General features: G+C 33.6%; 1 protein-coding gene across 1 annotated transcript; it reads right to left on the reverse strand.

The window, feature by feature from the left end:
* Nucleotides 1–945: 945 nt before the first annotated feature.
* On the reverse strand, nucleotides 946–12,369 carry LOC146925041 (protein neprosin-like). The gene is made up of 8 exons (XM_085711921.1): nucleotides 12,077–12,369; nucleotides 3,325–3,415; nucleotides 3,153–3,239; nucleotides 2,873–3,061; nucleotides 2,589–2,759; nucleotides 2,443–2,496; nucleotides 1,576–1,722; nucleotides 946–1,311 (listed from the first exon to the last, which is right to left on the reverse strand). Exons 1-8 carry the CDS (start codon nucleotides 12,367–12,369, stop codon nucleotides 946–948), a joined length of 1,398 nt encoding a protein of 465 aa, XP_085568047.1.
* Nucleotides 12,370–15,234: the final 2,865 nt, after the last annotated feature.

Raw genomic sequence — 15,234 nt, forward strand, 5'->3', positions numbered from 1 at the left:
CAGCGACGTTATTTTTTTTTTTTTTTTTTTGAGGTATGGTCAGTGACGTTTTTAGTAAGGGGTATGTTTTCTTGGGTCATGGCCCATGGGACAAATTTGAGAGGAATTGTGGTCATCATTTTTATCTTAGAATTCTGCTCTTTACCCAAATGGTTTCACTCATTTCCAAAGTAAAAGTCCAAAATGCCCTTACGCAACTTAAAGCGTAGCGTAAGTTAACATGCGCTAGTTGTTAGAGAAACGTAACTTAAGTGACGCAGAGGAATTTAATTCCCCAATTCCAGATCGATTTCGATTGCAAAACGATTGCAAATCTGAACTCATTCAAAGCATATATTGCTTGCTGAAATCAATTCCCCAATTCCTTATGTATGATGGAATAGCAGAACCATTTGGGGGAAGAGCAGAATTCTTTATCTTATTTTACTCTTAATTTAATATATGATGGAATATCGGTCATCATTTTTCTCTTATTGAAATCTTGAATTATTTTTTGCAATCATACTCAGCACCTAATTGAAATTTTGCTACCAACTTTTTTAGTAAGAATAAAATATGCAATAGTTGGTTAGAGACTGAGGAAGTACTTTAAAAATAAATGATAGTAACAAAATCACATTTAGAAAAAGAAAGAAATGTGACAGTATTTTTTTTTCTCTAAATGGGACATGTGACAATATTATTGCATAGATCATTAGAAAAAGAACTTACTTAAGATAATGATTTATAATTCTTTTACTAATATATATTTAAGACTACAACGAAAGCTAGTTCAGAATATAGATTAATTCATAAATGAATGATATCGCAAAATGTTCCATTTTGATGTATAATGAAATGATATCGTAAAGCCTTAGACATTATTTTTTGGTCAAAGAAGACCACATATTTTCACTCATCGAACCAAATTATGATACATATAGTTGTGATATAGAACAACTCAAATTAATTATTACGACAATCACCACCAGGACCTCCAAATTGAACAGCCTTTCCAAATGACATATCATAGTATTCAACTCCATAGCAATTAAGGGCGTTGTTGAATTTTAGTAATGAAGACTCCTGAGGTTCATAATAATGATTATATGGATCCCGATATGTAAAGTTTCTAAAATAACAAGTATGAACAACGTTCCCATCAGGAAAGAATGATGAACCCATTGGAGGACTAGGAGCACCTTTAGGGGATGTTGTAAATCCACCCCACCCCAGTTGATCAGGTATGTCCAAGTTGGGAAAAAGATCTGCCGGAAAAGATCCAACCACAATATTCTCTATAATCAATAACCATTCTCTGGTTAATGGGTCCTGTAAACATGATATCCATAGAATTTGTGAATATACTATATTTACATATGAATCTGTCATAAACAAGATTTGCCGATATATATCTATTTAAAAGTTTAAAGATGAATGAATTTTAATCTTAATAAGTTTTATATATTCTAGAGTCTTCCTAATTAGAGCATGTCTTTGAGATGTTCATGTAATATGATACTATTATAACTTATTTTTTATTCCCCTAAAAAAAAATCGATTTTTTTTATTCAAATTGTATAGTAAAGATATAACCTGTTGAAGTGAAACAGACAACTCAACCATAGTTCCACCATATGTAGATGCACTTGAAAAACGCGCTCCTAGGTACTGTTTACCGTTCTTCTGGACAAAACCCGGACATAATGTATTGTAGCATCCAGTATTCTTGAAATTATCTGTCTGACAAAACCCGAACATAATCTGTCATTATGTATTGAGGGTATCTCTTTTGCACGTGAGTGAATCTCTCGTGGTGATAATTAAATTTCATTTTAGTTTGTTCAAAAAAAAATATTACATTATATTATTTTGAAGAAATGAAACTAGTGGTTTATAGTCAAGCTCAAATATAAAGAAGATTAAAAGTAAAAAATTTAACAACAATGCTTTTGTACATATAAGAAGATTAACAGCAAAAAATTTATCAACAAAGCTTGTGTCCATATATGTGTGTGTGTGTGTGTGTATAGTGAGAACTTTTTGTAAAATATAGAGTGCTTTCAAATTATTTTATACAATTCAGAAGTAAAATAAAACTAGAAGAACAATCTCCCTGTTTCAAAATAAAAAGAACAACCTCCCCCTCATATCATCAAACAAGTAAGTCTATGATCAGAAAAAAAAAAAGTATTTAAAAGTAAAGATCGAACAATATTCTGGAGGACATGATTTTCTCAACAAAAAAAAAATTCTGGAGAACATGAGAGCAATCAAAAGGAGAGAATCTTTTCCGCTTATATCATCAACCAAAGTAAGCATCTAATAAGCATAAAAACAAATGTACATGCACAACTGTAACGACTCTGAAATCTATCAGATCCACACACGAGTTTGCCATATATAGAGAGTGCTTTTACATTGTAATTGTAATAAAATAAAATAAAATTAATCTCGAATTACCGTCCATGCTAAGAAAGTATAAGTTGAATCATCGCCATATAAATTGGGATTCACCTAACATCAAGTTAATTAGTATATGATAAATTAGTTAAGTTTTCCATATACAAAATTTGATCAAAAGTTTAGTAGGATAACTTAAAACTCACATGCCATCCAGCCAAAATCATAGTAGCACCACCATCATTCTGTCCACTTTGAACATATATATAAGATCCACTTGTTTGATCTTTATAAACTCTTGGATTATAAACACTAGTGGTTCCACTAACTCCATGATAAGACTCACTAGGAGTTCTTTGGATATAAACTGCTGCAGCCTACAAATTCAATATGTTTACGTAACTAATTAAAAATTGAAACATCAATCGACGTTTATACATATAATTAAACTAAAGCGCATTTGAAATTCGTTGTTTAAGGAAAAACTCACGTGAGTAACCATATTATTATCTTCATATAAGAAATTATTATTATTCAATAAGGATTTAGCTTGAATAAGATCATCTTTAGCTATCCTTCTAATAGGAACCATTCCTCTTGGGCATGTAACTTGCTCGAGGTCAAGTTTAGGTTTGGTTGGTGAAATCTCCACACTTGTTATGTTAAAGTTTGGTCTTCTCTGCAACATATGAAAGGAAAAAACCAACATTAAATTAGAGATATTATATATAATTAAACAAAAGAATTAACCAAATTGAAAGTTGCGTCACCTGTATCTTATGATTTTTTAATAAAGGATGGTCAAAAGCTGGTTGCTTGTTTATATCAACACAATCAACTATGTATCCAAACTTTGTCTATAGAAAACACATAGAAATTACAATCACATTATTTTCTTAGGTAAAACTAACCAAAAGATGAAATATATGCTAAAAGGTTTACATGAATACTCTTAATAGAAGAATTGTTAATAAGCTTTAGTTGTCTCTCTAACTCTTCTTTTGGTGCAATACGCCTACCATCAACTACATGGCTTGTTTTAGTCAAGGAACACAAAACAAATAAGAACAAGAAATTGATCATTTTAACAATTTTGCTATTGAACAAAATTACTTGGTGATTTTTTTTTGGAGAGGCAATTACTTAGTGATTTAGTATTGCCTTTTTATATATCCATGGCGTACGTTAATTAAGAATTCAAATAATGTCAAATATCCAGAGCCATTATATGAAATGATTTCGCCTGTTAATACTATTTAATTTTGTTAAACAGTAATTAAAATCTCCGATATATTATTACTTTTTTTTTTGCTAATATATTTGATGATTAAAACATATGGTAAACGTTGACCAAAAAAAAAATTGGTAAACGCATGACACTTTGACATTTCCTTAATCAATTTAATGTCATCTTTTTTGTAAGAGGAATGCTAACCCGTTCATTTGGGAGTAACAATATATTAGGATGTCACATTAGTAAAAAAATAAAATACTTGAACCAAAAAAAAAAAACTCCAAACATGATCCCCGGCACTTAAAATTTGAAATGAAAATATTTTTCATTAAAAAATTTATCAATTGCCTTTATGGAAATTAGTTCAGTTAATCTTAAGAAATTATTTAGCAATAAATCAAATGAACTTTGCTAATATTACTCCGATTTTGCCTTCTTAGCAATTATTTAACATTAATAAGCCATTTTTTTCTCTCTCCCGTTTCCACTACTTCCGCATTGACCCTCTCGTCATTGGCTTGCAGGAAGGCGTGTTTTTCACCCTCATTATTGGCTTTTACTTTTTCCGATTATGTAATTTATTTGAAGGGTTTTTGCTAACCATTGCCCTCAGGGCAATCGTTAAGGAAGCCAAAAGTAGCATGTTTGCATTGTTTTTAAAAATATTTTGACTTTTAAAAAGTTAAATTTATCACTTTTCACCATTTTCCAATGTTATATTTCTATTTTTATCCCCTTATCCAATGCCCCAAGGGCAATGGTTAGCATTCTCTTTATTTGAATTATATAATCCACCAAGTTTCAGCAAAATGATTGATATTGGGTGTCTTTAACTGGTTTTTTTTTTTTTTTTTAAGTTTTTTAACTAGTTCTTGTGTTTGAAAAACAAAAATAGATTTTCGAAAGAGAAAAAAACAACTCTAATAACTTTTCAATTTAGAGTCAAGAGTGATTTTATTCTTAAAATCCTAAATAAAAAACTTCAAAAAGACACAAAATGATTTATCTAATGAAAGATAGATTTTTTAACGAAACAAAAGTGCTCTATATTGAACAATCAACAACGGTCCAATAATCCACACTCCACAAGTATAACAACAACAACAACCAAGTCTTTGTTACAAGTGCAATACTGATGCCTCGTTTTCTTCATCACTCAACACAGTAGGAATTGAGATGTGTATCGCAATGATGCAGGTGACTTTGCTCTTGCAAAAACTGCTTGGTTTTCTCCTCTATGTGATGTTGACACAAGGAAGCAGGTTGTTTGCATACGACTCTGGAATGAACATCAAACCTTCAACTTGATAATTCAGAGTTTGCTTTAGACTCGAAGAAGGATGTGGATTCTTTTAAAACATTTTTAGATGATAATAGCTAATTTGATTGTACTCCCTCCGTTTCAAAATGAGTGTCATTTTAGGTGTTTACACACATATTAAGAAATGCAATGATTAAGAGAAAGAGAACGGTTATTTTACCAAATTATCCTTATTAACCATTGGTTAGTTTTAAAAGTAATACTTTGGAAGTAGTGTGCAGAGTATTAATTGGAGGGTACAATTGAAAAGAAAAAGTTATTATTGCATTGGAAACTGAAAGCGACATTCATTTTGAAATAAATTTTTTTGGCTAAAGTGACACTCATTTTGAAACGGAGGGAGTATTATATTTGCATGTAGACAATTGTTCCAGAATAGTTTCTAAAACTCTCATGTCGAGTTTAATATGAGTCAAGTTAATGGGGTTGCTCATGAATTGGCATAGATAGATATCCATGTAATGCTAGCTCTCACACTTACAATGATGTACCGTCGTGTATTTGACTATTTGAGCTAGTGAAATGCATTGAGTTACTTCCTTTAAAAAAAACAATAAGTCTTATCACATTAAGTGGGGTCAGCTACATGGATCAAATCATTTCATAATGTTTCATCGGAAACCATATTTGGATCCAATGGATCCAGCTCATTAATCTTTAAATCTTTCCTATTAGTTCTTCTTAAAGTTTTCCTAGGTCTTCATCTACCTCTTTTAGAACAGCTTAGTATTATAGCAAGTATGACATTTGTCACTCAATGAGAGATATAATCTATTATAAACTTTCTATTATTAGTTGTATTGGTATTGGTATATGCATAGATTTCATATCCCATGAGAAACATCACATGCACCGTTTTCCCATGAGTCTTTCGTATTCTTTTGTGTGCACCCATGTCATTGGAACCAACCCTTTATTATATATCTAACTCACCACACCACTACCATTCTTCTGCATTGAAACCTCTCAAATCTTAACATGTTTAAAGAATGGTGGTGTTACTTGCATTTTGTAGAGAAGGTATAATCTCTCCTGCTATGAATATCTTTTTCTCCTTTTTTTTACGATATGTTTTTTTCTATCTCTTTCTACAAATATTTTTTCTCTTCTATCTTTGTCAATATAGTTCATTTTATTAAGGAGAAGATGGAGCAAAGCACGCTGACCTATGCCATGCATTCCATTCACACGGCCTGATTAGTTTATTTTGTCTATGTTTTCTTATTATGTTAACTTTTTTCTTAAATTTTTCGATTATAGTGTGAATTCATTTATAAGTGATGAAGTTGTTCTATGGGTTTCATACCTCTTGGATTCTTCGGTTGTGGTCTCTCTCTCCCATATACAAAGTATTCTAAATAAGTGTTTCCAGTTTTTTTTTTATTTTAAAAAAAAAACGTAATTATATATACTTCTTTTATTTAAAGGGAACGTAATTATACTTTTGTAGTGTTAGGTTTCTTTGGTTCAGATTTCTCATGACAGTTTATATACGTACTTCATCCATATATAAGTGTGTTCATAGTTTGCTTTTTAATGTTCAATTGAGTTTTGAAGTTTGCTTCTTTGATTTTCCTTTTTACGTAAATCCTACAAGTATTCTTTTTATACTATGAAAAACAACCACAGAATTGCGGTATTTTTGTTGAAGATAGACGAGATATATATCAAGCTTGTCGCGTCATTTTTCGGAGGTCAAGCTATTTAATTAGGATAGACTCACTATTTTTATTCAGGATTGAACTTTTAATTTTTTCAAAAGAAATGGAAAAAAGTTCAAATACCATTTTAAAGATTAGGGTTCGGGGGTTAGTTACATAAAAGGAAGGTATTAGCACCCTTTATGTTCGTAGTACTCTACGAGAACCTCTTGATTATTTAATTAACATGCTATAACTTGCTTATTTTTTTTTTGAAATGGAATTAAAGTGGAAAAATAAAGACCTAATTTATCTACATTTTTTATGATTTGAGAGGACGAGTGTCTTTTGCCTACGTACCCGTGAAGGATCAAAATCACGTAGTTCGGGATTGAAATTGACGTTTGATTTGTTTTGTGTTTTTTATTAGATTTTGAAAAAGGTTTTAAAATAAAAAGCCAAGTGGCAAATGAGTATTTTGTTTGTATTTTTTATATTGAAAGAAAATAGACTTAAAGTATGATTAAAATTGATTTGATATTTGATTAAAAAAGAAAATAAAAAGAACGATCACTTGATCTTGGATCAAGGTTTATTATGAAAATATTTTTGTGATTTTTTTTATTTGAATGTTTTTGTTATTATGAATAATAAATGAAAATTAGACTAACGGAACAACAAAATTAAAAGCGTGTGGACTTGTAGTGACGTTGGATCACCACATAGTCCCTAACCTAATTTTTTTGCATTTTTAATATATAAAGCGGTAGAGAAATAAAAGACACACACACACACACACACACACTTTTTCTCATTTATATTTACATTGGACCTAAATACATTCTAATTGCTGGAAAATAAATGACAATAATTAAAATGCTAAATAGAAATAAAAAAAACGCTAAAAAAGAAATAAAATGCGAGAAAATAAAAGGAAGGGACAATCGAAGGGGCAAAATTACCGAAGGGACAAAATTCCGAAGGGACTTTTCCGAAGGGACAGAAAAAGAGGGAGAAGAAAAGAATATCTCGTCAACACAAACTAAATGAGGGAGAAAAGAGAAAAGTTCTTTGACAACTCAAGAGAACTTTTGGTGTGTCAAATTGTGAAGGATGAAATCTCTATTTATAGGTTCTAAGGTTGATGAAAAATGGAAAATTGGTTTAATGCACTTTGATGGGGATTTGAATGAGATTGATGATTTTGGAATGTGATTTGAATGATTTTTCAAATGGGAGAGTTGACATGTAAAAATGGCATGATTGGTAGCACACTGGAGAAAGAAAAAAAAAATTGGACCTTGACACTATATTTTTTGACAATTTTTGGACTAATTAAATAAAAGTTAATAAAAACCTAAAGAAGTAATTAAACGAAAAAAATAAAAATAAAATGGTAAAATGGAAAATAAATAAAAAAATATAAAAATCAAGACTGAATAAAAATGAAAGATTAAAAAAAAAGACTAATAAATAAAAAAAGTGAGAAGAGGTATTGATGATGAAACGCGTTCCTGATAAAAATGGGAAAGAACTTTCTGACTTTGTGATTGAGGCTGTGATAGTGGCATGGTTGGAATAGAATTTTCTTTGGACCCCAGAGACAATTATTTCTGACTCATTAAAATGGTTAAAAAAAACTAAAAAAAATAATTAGACTAAAAAAAATAAAAAATAAAAGGTAAATTGGAAAATAAAGACTAAATAAAAATAAAGTATTAAAAGATGGAAACTAAAAAAAAAAAGACTAATAAATAATAATAAAAATTAAAAAAAGTGAGAGGAGGTCTGAAAAAAAAAACAAGGAATATTCCTAGTCAAAAGACATGTGTCAGTGGGACCTTAGGTCAAGAATTAGGGTATGACAGATGCCCATATTTAAGTTTCTTCGTCCGGAGATTTGAAGATGAAATCTTTGAGTTGACGGGACGAAGAGACTTAAATACAAAAGCACACCAATTTTTGACCTAAGATGTTGTGAAATGCTCATGATGCAATTATGAATGCAGGACGACAAAGATGATTTGACTGGGACGAGAAACAAACAACGGGATACCCAATTCGTTAAAGAGAGGGATCCGACACTGCTGGGGAATGTAGTTTTACTGGGGAAAGGATTGTCTACTACCGTATTGGTTTGGGACGATAGCTTAATGAAGACAAAACTTTTTAGTGACATCACTAGAACAGCTAAGTTGAGGATGACACTGGAGAAAATAAAATGTGATTTCAAACTGTTCATTGGTTGGAACTGACCGTTTGAAACCTGACGAAAGGTAAACTCAAGTGGTCTGTTGTTTAGGACTGGCAGCTTGAAACAAGACAAAAAGGTAAACTCAAGCGGTCCGTTGTTTAGGACTGGCAGCTTGAAACAAGACAAAAAGGTAAACTCAAGCGGTCCATTGTTTAAGACTTGCAGCCTGAAATAAGACAAAATGTAGACTCAAGCGGTCCGTTGTTTAGGACTGGTAGCTTGAAACAAGACAAAATGTAGACTCAAGCGGTCCGTTGTTTAGGACTAGCAGCTTGAAACAAGATAAAAAGGTAAACTCAAGCGGTCCTTTGTTTAGGACTTGCCACTTGAAACAAGATAAAATGTAGACTCAAGATGTCCGTTGTTTAGGAGTTGCCACTTGAAACATGATAAAGGTAAACTCAAGTTGTCCGTTGTTTAGGACTTGCCACTTGAAACAAGATAAAATGTAGACTCAAGTTGTCCGTTGTTTAGGACTTGCCACTTGAAACAAGATAAAGGTAGACTCAAAATGTCCGTTGTTTAGGACTTGCCACTTGAAACAAGAAAAAGGTAAAATCAAGTTGTCCGTTGTTTAGGACTTGCCACTTGAAACAAGATAAAATGTAGACTCAAGCTGTCCTTTGTTTAGGACTTGCCACTTGAAACAAGATAAAAGGTAGACTCAAGCTGTCTGTTGTTTAGGACTTGCCACTTGACACTGACGGGTGACATCTCTTGACCAGACACACTGGGGATGACACTCTTGATGATAATAAGATGATTGCCAACTGCTCGTTTGTAGAACTCGCTGTTTGGTACAATGATAAGTAAGGACCGAACCGAAGGGGTGCGGCCAAACAAAACTCTGGGTGACTGATGCAACCATGTATGAATTGATGTTGTGTATATGTTGTGTATGCATGAATGTATGAATACGTGAAAGTATTAATGTATGAATGTATGATGTATGAATGTAACTTGTATGCATGTATGTCCAACTTTGTATGACTGTATAAGTGAATATGACAGGTGAGACTGGATGAAACGAGACAAGACAGGTAAGATGGGAGGCGGAATGACATTGCAGTACAAACTCTCGGCAAACTTCCTTGGAGATGATGTTATTGTGAACAAATTGAACCGTTGATTGGAGTAAAAAAAACCCAGCACAAGGTAGCAGTTGATGCTCATGGGGATAAAACCCGTTGTCGACCAAAAGTATGGTAGAAGTCGCCATTTGTAAACCGGCGCAGAGTATCCTTCCCCTGACATGCCTTAACAGTCCTTTTTTTTTAATCCCTAACTTTTGCCTGGACCGCCCTTTCGGGTTTTTAGTCCACCGGGAATATATTCCTTTTTTGTGCCCCTAATTTTTGCCTGGACCGCACTTTCGGGTTTTCAGTCCACCGGGACGCTCTCTATTGCCTAAGCCGCCTTTTCAGGTTTTCAACTTAGCGAGCTTTGTTTTTTTTTTTATTTCATGGACTGTGATAACATCTTGTTCAAAGCAGAGGTCTTCTCCATAGTGCTTAGCCATGTTTCTCTTCCGGAATATAACCATTCTCGAGGCGGATGCTGATGTACGCTTCACCTACTCATAAGTTCAAAGAGAGTGTGTTTGTTGTTCACACTTTTCAAAAGATGTAAAATAAGGTTTTATATTATGAAAAAAAATAATTTGCTTCAAGTATTGCCATCAAAAATGGAAGAAATTTTGCAAGTAGAAAAAATGAGAGTTCCAAATAAATGGGCACAGGCTCAAATTTGATTAATTGAGTGGTGACCTGCCAAGGGCGTGGCTCCACGGATCTTTGAAAATTTTTGGAAAATGGTAAACATAATGGGAAGGGTACGTTGAACACAATAAATGTTACACTCCATAACAACTTTGAATGCCCTAATTCCGAGTCTTTGATCTACAGATGCTTCGAATCGGAGGTCTTTTGATAGCTGGATGCTCCAAGTGTATTGTGCTGACTGATGCAGTTACTTGTCACGATCCTTAACTTTTGCATAGAATGCCCTTTTGGGTTTTCAATCTATCAGGATAATCATTTTTGTTCATGTCTCTAATTTTTGTTTGGACCGCCCTTTTGGGTTTTCAGTCCACCGAGACGCTCATTTTTGCCTAAACCGCCTTTTCATGTTTGCGACTTATCGAGCTCATATTTTTTGACAGAGTATTTCTTGACTGCATCGGCATTCATGGGATATGTGTGTTTGTCACCATCCGTAGTTGTAAAAGTCATTGCACATGGGCCTTCATAATTAGGTGTCCACTTGCCCCTGGAGTCTGATTGGAAAGTAGTACAAAATTCCCTTCTTGACATTCATGGGGACGAACCTTTTTGTTAGAAGCTCGTTTCAAACCTCTTTTGATATATTTGTACAAGGTCGTCATGCGTTTAAATTCGATCAAACTTGGACTTTAGCAGAACTCCTATTGACGGGACTTCGACCTCCACAGAAAGCACGGCTTCCATGTTGTATATTGGGGAAGGAGGGGGGGTTGCCCCTCTTGAAATGTGTACTGAAGTACGATATCCATGCGAGGCAACGGTAACATCTCATACTGGACTTTGGAAATGACTGCAATCTTCTGGACAATCTTCTTGTTTTTTGTTTGCAGCTTCGATGCCCCAGCATGCGAGAGACCTTGTCGGGAATCTCTTCATTCTCCTTCTTCACTTTCGGACACAGGGAAATCAAAGTCGAGAGAGAATACATGGTTAATGTGTTCAACGGGTTTATCAATGCATGATTTGATTATTGATTTTGACAAGTAGTTATGATTATGCAGATATTTGAGAATGATTAAAGAATTTTTTTGGTTTTTTGTATTACCATTTTTCCAGAATAAGCACAAAAATTAAAAAAAAAAACAAGGTCGGGATCAAAACGACCTTTTTATTAATGATGGAAAATACATAAAGCAAAAAGCCCTAAACAAGTTCACTTCCGTCTCGGGTGGGACGAAAGGATTTTTTTTTTGAAAGACATAAAACAACAAACAAACATTTCAACAGATGAGTAATAGAAATAAACATCAGCGACGACCCGATTGCAGCTAAAACATTCCATGTGTCAACCATAGATACCAAGATCCGATAGCGGATTAACTTGCACATTCAAATTAAAACTCTTCGAAAGGTATGACGTTTTTTCGGATCAACTTTTAAACTATCTTCTGCAACGCAAAACAGTGTTCCATATCATGACCTGGTGCCCCTTGATGGAAAGCACAAAAGAGATCGGCCCTGTACCGGGATGTCAATTTTGCTGGCACTGGAGGAGGTGTCTTGGTGTAGACCAAATTCCTTTCGAGTAATTTTGGAAACAAAACTGCATACTTCATGGGAATAGGGTCAATCTGTTTCCTTGAAGTCTGTTGTCGAGGTTGTTGTTGTTGATACGGTTGCTGGGGATACTGTTGGAATTGTGGCAAATCTTTTGTAACCGTCAGCGAAGATACCAGATTAGTTAACTTCTCTACCTCGGCCCAAAGTGTTGTCACCTCTTCACGAAGCTTGTGGACCTCTTGTCCAAGTTCATCCATTTTTTGTGTTTGCACTAGTGCTTGCATTTGCGAGTTGAATTTGAATGAAGACATCGGACCACTTTTGAAATGGGTTGACCTCTGTTGGAAAAGACAACTTGTGTGAAACTTTGGATTTGAGACTATGAAATGCAAAATGATGCATGATATGCAAAAAATGGACACATTTTTTTATTGAAGGACTTTGTCAAAGTAATTGTAAACATTATAAGCAACATTGTTTCATTTGATAATTTGAAGTGTTACAAACAGTTTCCTTAAGAGCAATGTTATACCCTAATTTTGGACCTAAAAATACTTGTTCAATTCTTCTTCTTTTGCATTATAGGTCATTTGATATGTCTCTGATCAATTGCATCTTTCTCTGCATTTTATTTCAATGTTATTTGCAAAATTCATGAAAAAGGGTGTATTTTAGTCATTTCCTGCATTCAACTCATTTTAATCCTTGAAAATTGTTTGAGTCTTTTAAATTGGTTTGTATAAGTCCTTGTTTCAATCTCATGTCAAAATTCATTTCAAAAAATATCAGTTGAGTCATTTTCTAGTCAGTTTAGCCCCTAGGGGCATTTTAGTCATTTCCCATGATAAAATCTCTTTCAATCTTTAAAAATTTGTTTGAGTTTTTTCAAATAGTTTGAATAAATTTGTCATTTCAATTCTATGTCAAAATCCATTTTAAAATCGCATTTGAAGTCCTTTTGAGTCAGTTTTGCCCCTAGGGGCATTTTAGTCTTTTCATGTGTTAAAACCCTGTTTAAATTCTAAAAATTGTCTCTGAGTCTTTTAATTCGCTTATATAAACTCTTGCTTTAATCCCTTGTTAAAAAATCATTTTAAAATTGCATTTGAGTCGTTTCGAGTCATTTTAGTCCCTAGGGGCGTTTTGGTCATTTCACATAAAATCTCTGATTCATTTTAATCTGCTTTGTTGCTTTTAATCGTCTCGCTTTGCGTTAATTTTCAATTTACTTTTTCAATTCAATTTTAGTTTTAATTTTCATTTTGGTCCTCGTACTTTTGTTATTTGCATTTTAATCCCTTTTTAAGTTTGTTAGAGTCCAAGTGCCATGTGTCCAAATGCTATTGGTCCTTAAGAGTTTGTTACTACTTAGTCCATGTGGCATTCCCTCATTGGTCCAAGCATCCCTTTCATCACCTATATAAGTCAAACTTGTGGTCAAAGTTATTCATTCAATCATTTTACACAAAAATCATAAAAAAAATCCATTTTCTTTCCCCCTTTTCTTTTTCCTCACGTGGCTATTTTCATTCCACCACCCTAACCAACTTTCTCATCCTCCATAACCACCACTTTTCTCACCTCTAACTAACTCCACCACCATAACTAACTCACTTCAACCACCCTAACCAACTCTAACCACCTCCATCTTCATCTTCAACCTCCATCACCACCACCAAACCTCCATAATCACCACCATCTTCATCCCTAACAACACAAAACCTCAACCAATTCACACACCAATCCTCACACCAATCCATCTTCTTCTCCTCCTTCTCCAACGATTCTTCCTCCAATCCCTAACAAAATTCAATCCAAGAATTCACCCTCACGATCATCTATGCAAACCGATTCATCTTATCAATTCCTTTTTCTGTTCAAACATTCAAATCTCAACATCACCATTGCTTGAAACCAAACGCAATCAGCAACAAATATCAAGGCTGAAAACGAGTTTGAATTAGGAAGAAGAAGTGAAGAAGGCTGAAGCAAGTTCAAACTGGAGCTTCAAGGCTCGACAGCACAAAGAAGAAGCAGTGAATCCGTTCGCGTTCTTCTCTTCCGGTAAACCTTTTCTTCCAAAACTTTAATTGTAAGATCTGTGTTGCATCGTTGCTTTTCTTCGAAAAATAATTTGAAAAACGAATAGAGGAGGAAAAGAGGATTTGAGGCACGTATTTTTTTTTTTAAGTTTGGAGGAGTTTTGAAACTCCGGTGCGGTGGTGCCACCACCGGCCACCGCACCGGAAAACAGACTTTCGCCTGAGAAGAAGGAGGCTGGGCGCTGTTATGGGCTGTGAGGAGAAGAGTCTTCACGTTTTTTTTGAAAGGAAACAACAAGCAATAGTTTTCTTTTTTTTTTACAACAACAATAGCTTTTTATACAAAACCATGCCACTATCCAGTTTCTTTGACCCATGATCCATGCCCATTACCCATGCTCCCTCTTAAGCCCAACGAATTTTTGCTCTTTTTTTCCAGTATGCTTTTCACACCCCCCCTTTCCTGCGTGTGTGTGTTATATTTTGCTAATTGCACCCCTGCGTGTTCAAAAAGTCCTTTAAAAATTCCTAAAAAATTCCTATAATTTTCTTTGTAATTTTTGATCAATTTTGACATATTACATGTCAAAATTGATCAAGAAATACTGGAGAATTATTTTTACTTTGGTTTATTGCTTTTTCTTTAATTTTTGTTGAAAAACTTGATGAAAAACTTGTAAAAAACCTTGTGATTTCTTTTACATTTGTTTTGGGTGATTAAGACTTGTTTCTTGTGACCTTTTGCATGTTGAAAATTGTTAAAAAGAATACATGTGAAATTGTGAGTGATTTGTGTTGTTTTTTACCATATTTTGTTAAGTCTTTTTGCACACTTTAATTCCAATATTTTGGCTCATGATAATTGGTGCTTGAAGAGTAATTTTGGGGCATTATTTGTTATTGGTCTGGAATATTTGGTGCTGTTTGTAGGGTATGATATTACTTTCTTGTGTTGTGATGTGTTTGAATATTACTATGTGCAAATTGGTGTAAAAATAGGTCTAAAGTATGCCAAAACTTTGGAAGCTTGATGTGGCCTTGTGATTTTCATGTCATATGCTGAAATAAAACCCTTTGGAA

The sequence above is a fragment of the Medicago sativa genome, chromosome 5, assembly GCF_051527215.1.
Source record: "Medicago sativa cultivar Bolivia chromosome 5, Bolivia_mono, whole genome shotgun sequence".
Lineage (NCBI taxonomy): Eukaryota > Viridiplantae > Streptophyta > Magnoliopsida > Fabales > Fabaceae > Medicago > Medicago sativa.

Coding starts and splice junctions, on each gene's coding strand:
- LOC146925041 (XM_085711921.1), bottom strand. CDS start 12,369: ATGGATGAACTTGGACAAGAGGTCCACAAGCTTCGTGAAGAGGTGACA. Junction 3,240..3,324: donor CTTCTATTAAGAGTATTCAT/GTAAACCTTTTA, acceptor TGTTTTCTATAG/ACAAAGTTTGGATACATAGT. Junction 1,312..1,575: donor TGTCTGTTTCACTTCAACAG/GTTATATCTTTA, acceptor TCATGTTTACAG/GACCCATTAACCAGAGAATG.